We start from the raw sequence: 14313 nt of genomic DNA on the forward strand, positions 1-14313 counted from the left end.
ATGTGTGGAGGGAAAACATGGGAGATGATGGGCTATAGATTTCATCGATGCAATTGAAGGTGATGGTGGTGTTCCACTGATTCAGTGTTCTTTGGGGTTTTGTGTGTGTGTGTGTGAGAGAGAGAGAGAGAGATATTTTTTTAATCATAAAAATATTTAAATAAATAAAAAATTGAAAAAACAAAAAAAAAGGTAAAATCGTCATTATAAAAAAGTTTAAAGTACGGACCAAACTCGCAACAAAATGAAAACTTTGGACTTGTGGTGCTAGTCCAAACATTTTTCGACCAAAGTGATAATTTTCAGCAAATCACGGACATTATTTGTGCGGTTTAGTCTTGGCTAAATAATAACTAAAACAAGTTTAAAAAATATGACAAAAATAATTAATTATTTTATGTCTATTAGGGATTAACATAAAAAATAAAATAAAATCACAAGAATAACCGTAAAAAAAAAAAATCGACCAAAAACTAAAATATTTCTAAAAGTTTTTCAATGTAACTTTTTTTTTTCTTTGACATTTACAGTTTATTGATTACTACAACCGACAATTTGATTCAACAATCAATGAAATTACCAGTAGTGATAAATTAGGTTAGGAGTATTAATTATGAAAGCACCTCAATCGTCCCATCGAACCTCTGGTGGGTCACCACCGTCTTTCTGTTATTTTGATCCCAATTTCTCAAATCCATGACCTCTTTCATTATGATCGCCACATCCTAGCACCTGCAATATTTGTTTGATTTCGTGATCTTCGATAAAATCCCTCGCTAATCTTTATATATTTTCCGCAAAATTCGGTAATCCCATCTCCAAATACACATTTCAATCTTTGTTCTCTTTTTTCTCCAAAACATCTGAGTTTTACGGAAAATCCTGACCCGAGGATCGAGTTATTTCCATTTCAGGGCAATCCAGAAGAGGGTTCTGTGTCAAATTCTTCATACAATTGGGTATTCTTAAGAAATTTGGGATTTTGGGTTGGAATCTTTTCAACTTTGGATAACTTGCCAATCGGGGTTTTGTAAATTTGTTCATTAGTTTCGATATTCGACGAAAATTCGGATTTTAGGTAGATGCACTCACTACCATACTCAATCCAATCCGTATATATTCCATTTCTGTAACTAATCTTCATAGATTTTCGGTGCGATCGTTTCCTTCAACAACACCAAAAGTCGGTAAAGATTCTGATCGACAACTGTTTGATCATACCACGTATATTTGAAATCAATTATTCGTCTTTTAGCTCGGAAATTCAACAGAAACTTGCCCAAATCTCATCAAAAAACACACAAACGCCCCCTGATCATGCCATTTCCATTATTCAACATCGCATTCTTTCAAGAACTCATATTAAATCACATTAGCTGTTCTACAAAATAATGAAGAACACATCGAGTTTCTTTTTTCATCGATTCCTTCTGGAGCTGTAGTAATTTCCGTTAAGAACAATCGATGAGGTTCTTTAACCTTATGGGGAATTCCTTTGGGTGCTCTGCATCTGGAGAACGCCTTGTTTCCGCTGCAAGAGATGGCGATGTTCAAGAAGCCAAAGCTTTGCTTGAATATAACCCTAGACTTGCTCGATATTCCACTTTTGGTGTTCGGAATTCCCCCCTCCATTACTCTGCAGCTCAAGGCCACCATGAGGTATCAATTTCTTTCTATTTTCTTTAATCTCGTAAAAATCTATACATTCAATTACGGATATCGATAAAAATTTCCCTTTCTTTTTGGCTTTAGATTGTTTCTCTCTTGATCGAATCTGGAGTTGATATCAATCTCAGGAACTATCGTGGACAGGTTAGGATTAATCTATTAATCATCTCTACAAAGATCATATTAATAATTTAATATATATAATAATATCAAGATTATATCATGTGTTTGTTGTTGAACAGACTGCTTTGATGCAAGCTTGTCAATATGGTCATTGGGAGGTTGTTTTAACTCTGATTCTTTACAAAGCAAATGTATGTATTCAAGTAACACATTTATGTTTAATATTTCCTAAAAAACATATTTCAATTTTCAAGGTAACAAATTAAATGATTAAATTCAGATCCACAAAGCCGATTATCTAAATGGAGGAACTGCACTCCACTTAGCTGCTCTAAATGGACATTCAAGATGTATTCGAATTCTTCATGCTGATTATATCCCAAGTGTTTCCAATTTTCTTGAAATTGTGAATAGAAAATCAAGAATGGAAGAGTTTGTGTCAGAATTGGATGAAGGGTATGTTTTATAAGAAATCTTTATGACTTTTTGTTTTTTTGTTTATGGGATTTGAATTTTTGGATTTGTTGATAAATAGATCGGTTTATAAGACGATTAATAGAGCTGCTGATGGAGGTGTAACTGCTCTTCATATGGCAGCATTAAATGGACATGTTGATAGTTTACAATTGCTCATTGATTTAGGGGCTTCTGTTAATGAAGTCACTGTTGAAGATGGAACTACAATTGATTTGATTGGTAATTTTTTTTTTATGTTGGAATATAATTAGATGAAAGAAATAGCAATACCTTTGTTAAATATAACATTCTAGTTTTGTTTTTTCCAAAAAAAATTGTATTTGGAAGACGTTATATTTTGGGTTAATCTTAAAAAAGACGTTATATTTTGTGTTTTTTCCAAAAAAAAATTGTAAAATGTGAGATTTTTTTCGAGAAAAACTAAAAAAGTTGAGGGTTTATTTGGAAGCATTTAGAAGTTTAAGGCTTTTTTTTTCGGAAAAAAGAACAAAGTTGAGGGCTTTTTTGGAAAAAATTTAAAAAATACAAGGTTTTTTCAGGGAAAAAATAAAGTTAAGGTTTAATCCGCAAAAAACACAAAATATAAGGTCTTTTTTGAGATTAACCTTTTTTTTGTTATGACATTATAATTTGCAAGATCTAGTATTCAGGGTCAATCTCATAAAAGACGTTATATTTTGTGTTTTTGACGAATTAAATCTCAACTTTATTTTTTTCCTGAAAAACACCTTGCATTTTTTCGTTTTTTTCAATCTGGCCCTTTTAGTCATTTTTTTCCCGAAAAAACTTTTAAACATGAGGCTTTTTCGGAATAAAATAAAAAAGTTGAGGGTATTTTCGGAAACAGTTAGAAGGTTGAAGGATTTTTTTCAGAAAAAAAAGACAAAGTTGAGGGTTTTTTCGGAGAAAAATAAAAGAGTCAGAGGGTTTTTTCGGAAACAGTTAGAAGGTTGAAGGTTTTTGTCAGAAAAAAAAAAGACAAAGTTGAGGGGTTTTTCGGTAAAAATGAAAAAATACAAGGTCTTTTATGAAAGTAATAGGATGAAATGAAAGTACGTTGCTATTTTATGTATTTAAAATTGATGAAAAGTTGTTTCTCAGGTGCAGGAAGCACACCCCTTCATTATGCTGCTTGTGGTGGAAATGCACAATGTTGTCAAGTAATTTTATTTATTTATTTTTATTATTATTATTTTTTTTAATGTGATTTTATTGATGATGCAATATCTTTGACTGATTAATTGATATGTGTTTTTAGATTCTGATAGCTAAGGGAGCTTCTTTAGCTGCTGAAAATGCGAAAGGGTATGTATTTTTTATTTTTATTTTTATTTTTCTAGTTAAGGTTTTGTATTTTGATTTTTTTTTCCTTTTGAAGACATTGTACTTTGAAAAATTCAGTGTTAATCTCATAAAGACCTTATATTTTGTGTTTTTTTCGGATTAAACTTCAACTTAATTTTTTTTTTCTAAAAAAGGCCTTGTATTTTTATATTTTTTCCGATCTGGCCCTTTTAGTTGTTTTTTTTTTTCGAAAAAAACTTGTAAAATGTGAGTGTTTTTTCGGAAAAACTAAAAAAGTGAAGGTTTTTTTTTTCGGAAGGGTTAATCTAAAAAAAACCTTATATTTTGTGTTTTTTCTGGATTAAACCTCAAATTTATTTTTTGCCTGAAAAAGACATTGTATTTTTTTATTTTTTCCGAAAATGCCTTCAACTTTGTATTTTTTTCTGAAAAAAACCTTCAACCTTCTAAATGCTTCCAAACAAACCCACAACTTTTTTAGTTTTTCTCGAAAAAACCCTCACATTTTTTACAAATTGTTTTGGCAAAAAATGACTAAAAGGGCCAAATCAGGAAAAATGAAAAAATACAAGGTTTTTTTCAGACAAAAAATAAATTTGAGGTCTAATCCGGAAAAAAAAAACACAAAATATAAGTTTTTTTTTAGATTAATCCTTTTCGGAAAAAAAGGACAAAATTTGAAGGTTTGTTCGGAAAAAATGAAAAAAATACAAGGTCTTTTTCAGAAAAAAAAACCCCAAAATATAAGGTCTTTTATGAGATTAACCCAAAATTTTTCCTAGTTAATTTTTCTTCTGTACAAAGGTGTAAAAAAATACACGAAAGTACGTTTCATTTCTTGGATTTAATCTTTCTTATGTACCAATTTCCATTGTTTTCGATAAGTTTTTGTTATGTTTCTTTTTTTTTTTTTTAAATAAATAAATAAATAAATATTTTGACTTTTTTTAGATGGACACCTTTAGCTGTTGCTCAATCATGGCATAGAGACTGGCTAGAGGAAGTGTTGACCGAACAACCACAACAACATCAACCGATTCCTCATTCTCCATACTTGTGTCTTCCTCTTATGAGTGTTGTCAAGATTGCAAGGTTAAACTAATTCCTTTTTTTTTTTTTTTTTAATTTTTTTTTAAAAGTCTTGTTGAATTTAAAAAGTCAAACCCTTGACCTAATTTCATGGATCTTGAATCTTGATTCTTCTTCTTTTTATAGAGAGTGTGGATGGAGTCACGATTCCATTTCCACGTGTGCGGATCCTTGTGCTGTTTGTTTGGAAAACAAATGTGCAGTTGCTTCAGAAGGTAATTTTTGTTTTTAGCTTTTTAACATAAAAAGGTCTTGAAAATTGGAAAGGGATAATGACGTAAATGCCCTTAAGTTTGGTAGAAATGTTTGGTTTTTATCCTTTTTTGTATTTTTGTTTCATTAAAACCGAACATTTCTGTCTGACTTGAAGGCTTTAATGAAGTACAAAAAAGGGCAAAAACCGAACATTTATGCAAAACTTAAGGGCTTTATTGAACTAGAAATACACAAAAGGGTAAAATTTTAAAAAAAAGTTGCAAACTTCTGGCTTTAACGAAACAAAAATATGCAAAAGGGTAAAATTGAACATTTCTGACAAATTTAAGGGCTTTTATGTCATTAACCCAATTTTGAAAAAGCTATAAGCGGAGCTTTTTCATTTTCATGTTGCTTGTTAATTAACAAGCTCTTTCACATGAGCTTTTTCAGTTACTGTGTGGGTCCCATATTTTTTCAAACCAATTATAAATTGACAACTTATATAAAGAATTCATAAAAGATATTAATGAGCTTTTTTTTTATTTAAGGCTTTTTAACGAACAACTTCCACTAAAAAGCTTTCCTATTGTTGATGCACTTACTAATGATGTGGCAATGACACAACACAACTATATTATTTCAATAATTTTACAAATGCCACGTGTCCACATCAGCAAAAACTTGCACCACATCATACATAAAGATTAAGAATTTCAAAATTTCATAAATACAAATCCACATCAGCAAAAAATCGAGCCACGTCAAATGTAAAGTTAAGAATTTCAAAATTTCATAAATACAAATGCCACATGTCCACATCAGCAAAAACTTTGCGCCACGTCGTATATAAAGCTTAAAAATTTCAAAATTTCATAAAATCCAAATGCCACATGTAAACATTAACAAAAATCGAGCCACATCATAAGAATTTCAAATTTCTTAAATTTACAAATGCCACATGTCCACATCAGCAAAAAAATAAGCCACGTCATATATAAAGATTAAGAATATTTCAAATTTACAAATACCACATGTCCACATCAGCAAAAACTTGCGCCACGTCATATACAAAGACTAAAAATTCCAAAAAATTTCATAAACACAGGTTGTTGTCACGAATTCTGCACACGATGTGCATTATATCTTTGTTCCACAATCACCGCCGCCACCACCACCACCACCACCCAAAGGCCGCCAGGGTCCATCCCGTGCCCACTCTGCCGCCAAGGAATCGTATCATTCAAAAAACTTCCGGCCACCAAACCACTCCTTGGGATGCCACGAACAAGCTTACCACTATCATTTTTCACATGCACTTCATTAACAGAAGACAATGATGACATGGCACTTGATACAACTCCACTATGTAAACCCGAGTTTCCTTCACCACTTCGGTCTTTCAGCTGCCAAAAGTTTCCATCAATGAAACTGAGTTCTAGTCTTTGCATGGGTGGATCAGATACTAGCCCTTCATTGGTTCGATCATATACAAGATCGAGTTTTAGGAGATCGAATTCAGAAGGGAGAAGATCGTGGTTGTGTTCTTTGAATCAATCTGTAGAAACTACTGCTGGATTCTAAGAAATGTGTTTGATGTTTTTGTTTTTTGGTTTTTTGAATGAATATCAAGGTTTTTGGTTTGGTTTTTGATGATTTGTTGTTGGGTAAAGTTGGAGGTGAAGTTGCCTATTTGTGATTATTGTTAATGATGATAATTTATTGATGTGATTGAATTTGGTTTGGTATCATTTGAAATGGTAGATTATGTGTTTAGTTTTTTTTTGAATGTTTTGGTGATTGTTTTTGATGAAATATCTAAAGAAAACTATAAGATGGGATCTTTTTAGAACTCATGGTAATACCTTGTGATTCTATTTTTTCGTAACTCTTATTAATTGTGATTATAGGATGCATGATAAAAAAACAATTCTAGGATGACCCAATTCGATGCAATATGAGTTGGGGTTGGAGGAAAATTCAGAGTACGCCTTAGCATATTTGGGAATTGGGAGTATATTTAATGCAAGATTTGTGGCATATAGACCTAGAAAATTTGATATATGACATCAACACGAAACATATTTTTTATATAGCTGTTTTAGAAATTCGTGTTTCACGTTTATTGGTGTTGACATGTGTTTTGAATTCGTGTTTCCTGTCTTATATGTGTTAAACACAAATTTACCTGTTTAAACATGTCTAAAATACGAAACAAAATCATATCGTCACGTGATACATATAAACACATATATTCATGAAAATTTGTGTTTCTTCATGTTGGCATGTGACATGTACAAACACATACAAACAAATTCATGTTGACACATGATATGTATAAACACATATATACAAATTCATGTCTTTCAAGTGAAATGTGGGAATTCGTGTAATTTTTTTTTCGTGTTTTCATGTAACACAATTAAAAACATGTATATCTGTGTCATTTCACGTATCACATGAATTTGTAACATGTCGTGTTCGTATTTGATGCTCAAGACACATTTTATAATTTTTGTTATGTTAATTAATGTTTGACAAGTATACAAACATGTATACAAAGATTATTTATCAGGTCTACTCTGACCCATCTCCCACCAAACTAATGGATAAGGGACATTCAACATTGTGTTGAATATGTTCCGAACCATATGCATTAATGCATACATGACATTTCTCCAAATCTGTAGATAAAGTTGTCCCAATTTTATTCTGGGGAAAAAGTTGAAATACTCCATAAAACTATTTGGCCATTTCCTAATTTGTACCATAATTTCTTTTATTCTATTTCAGTCATTGAAGTATTTGATTTTGTTTTGATTTGGTCCTTTTTACAAGATACTGTTGGTTTCACTTGTAAAATAAATTATAAAAATGGTCTTTACGATTGCTTTCTCATAATTTTGGTCCCTAATTTTGTAATTTGTTCTGAGTTTGGTCCCTGGTATTATTATTATTATTATTATTATTATTTTATATTTATTATTATTATTATTATTATTATTATTATTATTATTATTATTATTATTATTATTATTATTATTATTATTTTGCAAAATTCTTCTGTTTTTTATACATAACTATTAAAGTAAATTGTAGAAATTATCCATGTGTTTATATCTTTCAAGCCAACACTAGACATACAACTTTTCTTGCATGTTGAATGTATAACTCTTGGTATGGTGAATGACAGACTAATTTTGCTTAGTGATCTTTGTCACCCAACTCAAATACAAGCCTACACACTCTATTTATTCACCCGATAATACCTATTGAATCTATTGAATCCATATGATACATTAAAGATGTGTGGAAGTGGTTCGTGATGATGCCACCGGTGGTGAATTAGTTTGCTTGGTATGTACGTTGTTGATAGATTTCATAGATGTTGACGAAATTAATAGATTTATTGTTTATAGAGAATATGTAAGGGAAGGAAGTGGGGCGATGTGCGCTCATTTCACTTAAAGGTTCAAATGTTAAAAACATTTTAGGGACGATGATTGTAATTTTCAAATAACAACAAGGGCCATTTCAATAGTATCCTCTTTAGAAAATAAGACACATCTCGTGATACCAACTAAATGGCTTGTAGCGTAGTGATATCAGGTGTATTGAAAAGACATCTGGTTGAGGCCTTGAGGGTTCAAATTATATGCCGGACAACATGTGTAGATTTATGAGTAAATTTAGTGGATGTGTGTGTTAGCCGTTCTAAAAAATCTAGTGATACCGACTATAGCTTATAAAAATAAATCGAAACAAAATCAAATAATTCAATGATTGAAATGGGATAAAAAAATTTAAGCACTAAAATGGTACATAGCCGATAGCTCCATGAAATATTTCAAAATGTTACCTTTATTTTATATATGGCAGTTTAGCAGTTGAGTATTTTGAATTAATAGGAATAATCACAAGGTCAATTCAACATAAACTTGATAAATCTCGACACAAATGAAGAACTCCTAATTTGAGAAGACGGTATCCCCTTGATTTTGAAGATGATAATCTCATTATTCTTTTTCATTTTCCGTAATGGTGTCTTATAGGCCAATCTGATGGATGAATAACACACACATGCTTATGGTGTTTATGTACAGAGAGTGAATTTATGTTCGAGGAGTGAAAAAACTGGAATTCCACTCATATGTTTCTCTTATAATTGTGTGTTTAATTGATCAAATTACACCTTATGGGTAAGTTATAGACCTACATATATTTAGTTCCTTAAATTATAAACAAAATATCATATATGTCATACTATATGAATTTAATTCTGGTGACAGGTCATGTTATTATGGAAAATTTTACAATACATAATATAATTGTTCCTAACACTTAAAAGCATTACAAAATAGGTTGATGGCGAGATTAATGGATTATTTTTCGACATTCTCCCACGAATGACTATGTATGTGTTTATTATTTATTTGGGAATGTCAAATTCATCTTGTTTCATATTAATACTAAAAGCATAATGTCTAACGTATCGTTTTAAGACACATGAACCCCCACTAATCGTACTTTAGTGCTTCATATGAAAATTTAAATTATTTTAAGCCAACTAACCTTTGAGTGGTAATGTCGTACACTTTTCTATATCGAAACTAAGCGTGCAAATATATATATATATATATATATATATATATATATATATATATATATATATATATATATATATATATATATATATATATATATATATGAAAATTACATATTTTGAAGGAATATGTAACACCTGTTTCCCATTCATTTTCCTTTAGAGTTTAATTATAATTTTTCTTGCAAAAATGGTCTTACACGGGGCGTAGGGTGCCTTCTACGCATGACGTAGGAAGGAGTATAGATGCGGGGGCTTAATGCCCTACGCAGGGCATACCAGGTCCCTATACAGGGGGTAGGTGCGTAGTATCCAAACCCTAAATTTTTGGGTTGTGGCCCTATTTAAGGACCTTAACTCCCTTATGGCCCTCTCCATACTCAACCTCTACTCTCCCAAAACTTCATTTTGAAACCCTAATCCCTTGTGAGCTTGTTTTGAGCCTTTTGAGTGTTTTTGGTGCATTTTGAAGTAGGAGAAGTCTATCATCATGGATTCGTGTGGCTCAAGCTTGATGATCCAGAGCTTTCATCTCATTTGCCAACTATATAAGGTATAAAGTTCTCACCTTTATGATTCGTTGGGTTAGATCTAGGTTAACTTGTTGGTTTGCATGCTTCTAGTCCCATGATTTTGGTTCTTATGAGTAAGAGCTACTCTAGATCTTAAGATTATCATTTCTTGTTGTTTCTGAGGTTTACATGTCATAAAAATGGGATCTTGGTTGCTCTCTTTCAACCATGCAAGGGTTTGAGGTCATTAGAGGATGATATGCAACTAGGGTTTGGTCTTATGCTCCATTAAACCATGCAAATGCATAAAGTCAGGAACTTTATCACTCTAACATTTATTAGGACCAGATCTAAGATGTATATGGGTTTTCTTTACGCATTAAGAGCTAAAATGGAAAATGGAGTTATCAGCGTCTACGGTGCATAAAATAGGCGTTTGCTAAGCCCTCTATGTGGGGCGTAGAGGCATGGTGTACGCATGGCGTAGCACCAGAAGGCATGTTTGGTCACTTTAGGACATTAGGTCATGTTTAGAAGGGTCTAGACTTGGAAGGGTAAAATGTCTTTTACCCTAGAGAGAGAAAGTATGTAATGGACCATTAATTATGAATTATCACCTTAATTGTTAATTAGGGTTGTTTTGGATATGTTTAGTTTTTGTAGCAACAACTCGAGTGTGAGGTTTATCTGACTATCAGTTGAGGTGAGTTTTCTCACTATACTGTAAGACACTAGGTGTCGTATGTGCTTGTTGTCTTTATGACTCTTGCTGTATGCATGTATGCATGTATGTTATATGTATGTGGGGTGAAATAGACCTGTTCAGTTGAAAAATACCGATTGAGTTGAAATAGACTCAGGGGTGAAATATACATGGGGTGAAATAGACCCGTTTGGTTGAAAAATACCGATTTAAATGATATAAACTCGGGGGTGAAATAGACTCGAGGGTGAAATAGACCCGTTATAGTTTCGAGCTGATATGTATGTATGGTATGCAGTATTTTGGGGAACTCACTAAGCTTTGTGCTTACCTTTTACGTTTATGTTTTAGCTACTTCCGGTTCCAAAGGGAAGATCTTGACGTGATTGCATCACATCTAAAAGTTTTCCGCATTTTATGATATGATTTGTACTCTGATAACTATTCTATACATTATCACACTTTGATGGGTTTTGGAATAAATGTCTGGTGGTATTGATTTACTTAAAAAAAATTTACTTAGTATTTATAGGACGTTACATGTTGGTATCAGAGCCTTGGTTTGAGGGATTCGAACACCCTCTCGAGTGTGTCTGGACTTGAACTGAAGAATTGGTAAAACTTTTAAAAAAAATGATTTTTTAAAAGGGAGTCTTATAGAAGAAAAGGGGTGTGATGCGTACAATCGGCCGAGCTTAAGTAAGTATTTACCAAAATACTCATACATGTTTTGTGATTTGTGTTTGGATATGTGTAACACCCAAATTTTTGGAAACAAATTTTCACATTTTATAAAAAACATTTTCATCCATAATTGTTATAAAAACACCATTGTTCACATATTCAAATCATACCATCATATCCCAAGATCATAACATAGAAACTCCTCGTGTGTGTACAAATCATGCCGGCGCCTTCCCGCGATCCTCACTAGTACCTGAAACACATCACACAACAACTGTAAGCATAAAAGCTTAGTGAGTTCCCCAAAATACCACATGCAACAAATACGCCACTCGAGGCTACAATGCGACCCTCCGGTCCGATGTGTCTCAGCGGGACCCTCCAGTCCCGTAGCTCGTTGGACCCTCCGGTCCGGTCATAACTCGTTGGACCCTTCGGTCTGGTCTATATAACACACATCATACATATACACAAAACACATAATCTCATACATACACATAGCATACATGACCCTCCGCTCTACACATAATTACCACTCTAGGTAACGTATAGTGAGAAGACTCACCTTGGGTATCTCGGATGATCTCGCACACGAATCTACTGATCTAGCCCCCGCCTAATCACATACAAAATATCCTCAATAAGTAATGGCTCTCAAAGGCTAGATTAAACCCCCTTCTATGATCCTTCAGAAGGGTAAAAGACCATTTTACCCCTCCTAGACTCAAAAGTCCAACTGTTGACCAAAACCCTAAAAGTCAACGAAAGTCAACGGTCACAGTTGACCCTACTCGCCGAGTGCACTAAGGTGACTCGGCGAGTACACGTCTGTCCTCTTCGCCCCTGGTCCTCTCTTGACTCACTGAGTCAACCCTATACTCCACGGGTCGTCACAGATCGCGAGTCGCGGAGCAACCCGACTCAACTCGTCGAGTCCTCTCATGGACTCGGCGAGTACATGCCATGCTCACACTCAAACGACCTTCTGAGGTCAGATCTATTCCTCTAATCCATGGATCTGGCCTTTCCAACCACTATAATCATGTAAAGTCTCAATCTTGATGCACATGCAACATCCATATGACCATATATGATAATTTAGCCCCAAATACCTTAACCTAAGGTCAAGACCTCCATTGTTCTTCATAAAGCTTGATGAGTAAGGCTCTCTGGACCTCTATGGATCCAGATCCCAAGCCTCATCACCAGAAGGGACTAATTGGACCTCAAATCAACTTAAACAAGGGCACAAGAAACCCTAAAACCGTATATTCTTCCTAAAACAGAAGAAGAGCCGAAGTAATACCTCAAACGAAATGATCTTAGCTGCAAATCCTCAGAATAGCAACCTCCTTTGCTTTCCCTTGGCTAGAACCACCTTCTTCTTGCTAAACAACACCACAAAGGTCAAGAATGGCTTCTTTTCTCTCTCAAAACGCTCCAGCACTCTAGGGTTTCTCTCTATGGACTGGTGGCCACAAATGACGGCCATAAGGGCCTTTAAATAGGGCGCAAACCCGAGAGATTAGGGTTTCATTAAACAGCGTGGACTCGCCGAGTCCATGCATGGACTCGCCGAGTCCCTCATTAATCAGACCACTCAAATCGCGATCCAACTCGGCGAGTCGGGGCTCCTACTCGCCGAGTCTCTCTCCAAAATTCAATATAAATGAATAAAATAATATACCTGGGAATCCGGATGTTATAATTCTCCCCCACTAGAATCAGACTTCGCCCTCGAAGTCTCTCTCAGCAAATAACTCTGGGTACTGCTCACGCATCTCTAACTCCGACTCCCAAGACAACTCGGACCCCTTCCGATGTTGCCACTGGACCTGAACCAATGACACCTCCTTGTTTCTCAAAATCTTGATCCTCCTATCCCGGATCGCGATCGGCCTCTCAACATAGTTCAGGCTTGCATCCACCTGAATGTCCTCTAGGGGAACCACTGCCGACTCATCGACGATACACTTCCTCAACTGAGATACGTGGAAGGTATCATGAATCTGACTCAACTCCGCAGGTAGCTCCAAACGATACGCTACTCTGCCCACCCTGGCGATCTCCCTGAAAGGACCAATATACCGAGGCCCCAATTTGCCTCTCTTCCTGAATCGGATCACTCCTTTCCAAGGAGATACCTTCAGGAGTACGAAGTCACCTACTTGAAACTCGAGCTCCGAGCGACGCTTGTCTGCGTAGCTTTTCTGACGACTCTGAGCCGTCAACAACCTCTGCTGGACCTGCTGAATCTGCTCGGTCGTCTGAAGTACTATCTCAGTGTTACCCATCACACGTTGCCCTACTTCTCCCTAGCAAATGGGATTCCGACACCTCCTTCCCTACAACAGCTTAAAGGGTGGCATACCAATGCTCGAATGATGGCTGTTGTTATAGGAAAACTCAGCCAAGGGTAAGTACGTGTCCCAACTCCCTCCAAAGTCCAATACACATGCTCGAAGCATGTCCTCAAGCGTCTGAATCGTCCGCTCGCTCTGTCCGTCAGTCTGAGGGTGGTATGCGGTACTGAAATGCAGCCTCGTACCTAATTCATCATGAAATTTCTTCTAGAACCTGGAAGTGAAACGCACATCTCGATCTGAGACGATCGAGATCGGCACTCCATGCCGTGATACCACTTCCCTCATGTACAACTCTGCCAACCTCTCAGCGGAAGAGCTCTCACTGATAGCAAGGAAATGAGCGCTCTTCGTCAACCTGTCCACAATCACCCAAATTGCATCGACGCCCCTAGCAGTCCTCGGCAATTTGGTGATAAAATCCATGGTAATCTGTTCCCACTTCCACTCGGGAACCTCCAACGGTTGCAACTTCCCATGCGGTCTCTGGTGCTCGGCCTTAACCCTGCGACAGGTCAAACACCTCTCGACGAACCATGCAACATCCCTCTTCATATAAGGCCACCAATACTCTCTCTTTAGGTCCAAATA

General features: G+C 35.0%; 1 protein-coding gene across 1 annotated transcript; it reads left to right on the forward strand.

Annotated features, from left to right (window-relative positions):
• Positions 1–615: 615 nt before the first annotated feature.
• On the forward strand, positions 616–6608 carry LOC145115164 (E3 ubiquitin-protein ligase XBAT32). The gene is made up of 10 exons (XM_079051381.1): positions 616–1659; positions 1753–1812; positions 1911–1982; positions 2072–2247; positions 2327–2487; positions 3370–3428; positions 3527–3573; positions 4525–4665; positions 4789–4877; positions 5966–6608. Exons 1-10 carry the CDS (start codon positions 1465–1467, stop codon positions 6439–6441), a joined length of 1476 nt encoding a protein of 491 aa, XP_078907507.1. The 5' UTR covers positions 616–1464; the 3' UTR covers positions 6442–6608.
• The last annotated feature ends 7705 nt before the right edge of the window (positions 6609–14313 follow it).

Source organism: Lactuca virosa, chromosome 5 (assembly GCF_052849685.1).
Source record: "Lactuca virosa cultivar CGN04683 chromosome 5, Lactuca_virosa_CGN04683_v6, whole genome shotgun sequence".
Classification (NCBI taxonomy): Eukaryota; Viridiplantae; Streptophyta; class Magnoliopsida; order Asterales; family Asteraceae; genus Lactuca; species Lactuca virosa.

Excerpts from the sequence above, each read along its gene's own strand:
- LOC145115164 (XM_079051381.1), top strand. The coding sequence starts at position 1,465 with ATGAGGTTCTTTAACCTTATGGGGAATTCCTTTGGGTGCTCTGCATCT. Across the intron at positions 2,248-2,326 it reads GTGTCAGAATTGGATGAAGG|ATCGGTTTATAAGACGATTA; the intron begins GTATGTTTTATA and ends GTTGATAAATAG. Across the intron at positions 4,878-5,965 it reads ATGTGCAGTTGCTTCAGAAG|GTTGTTGTCACGAATTCTGC; the intron begins GTAATTTTTGTT and ends TCATAAACACAG.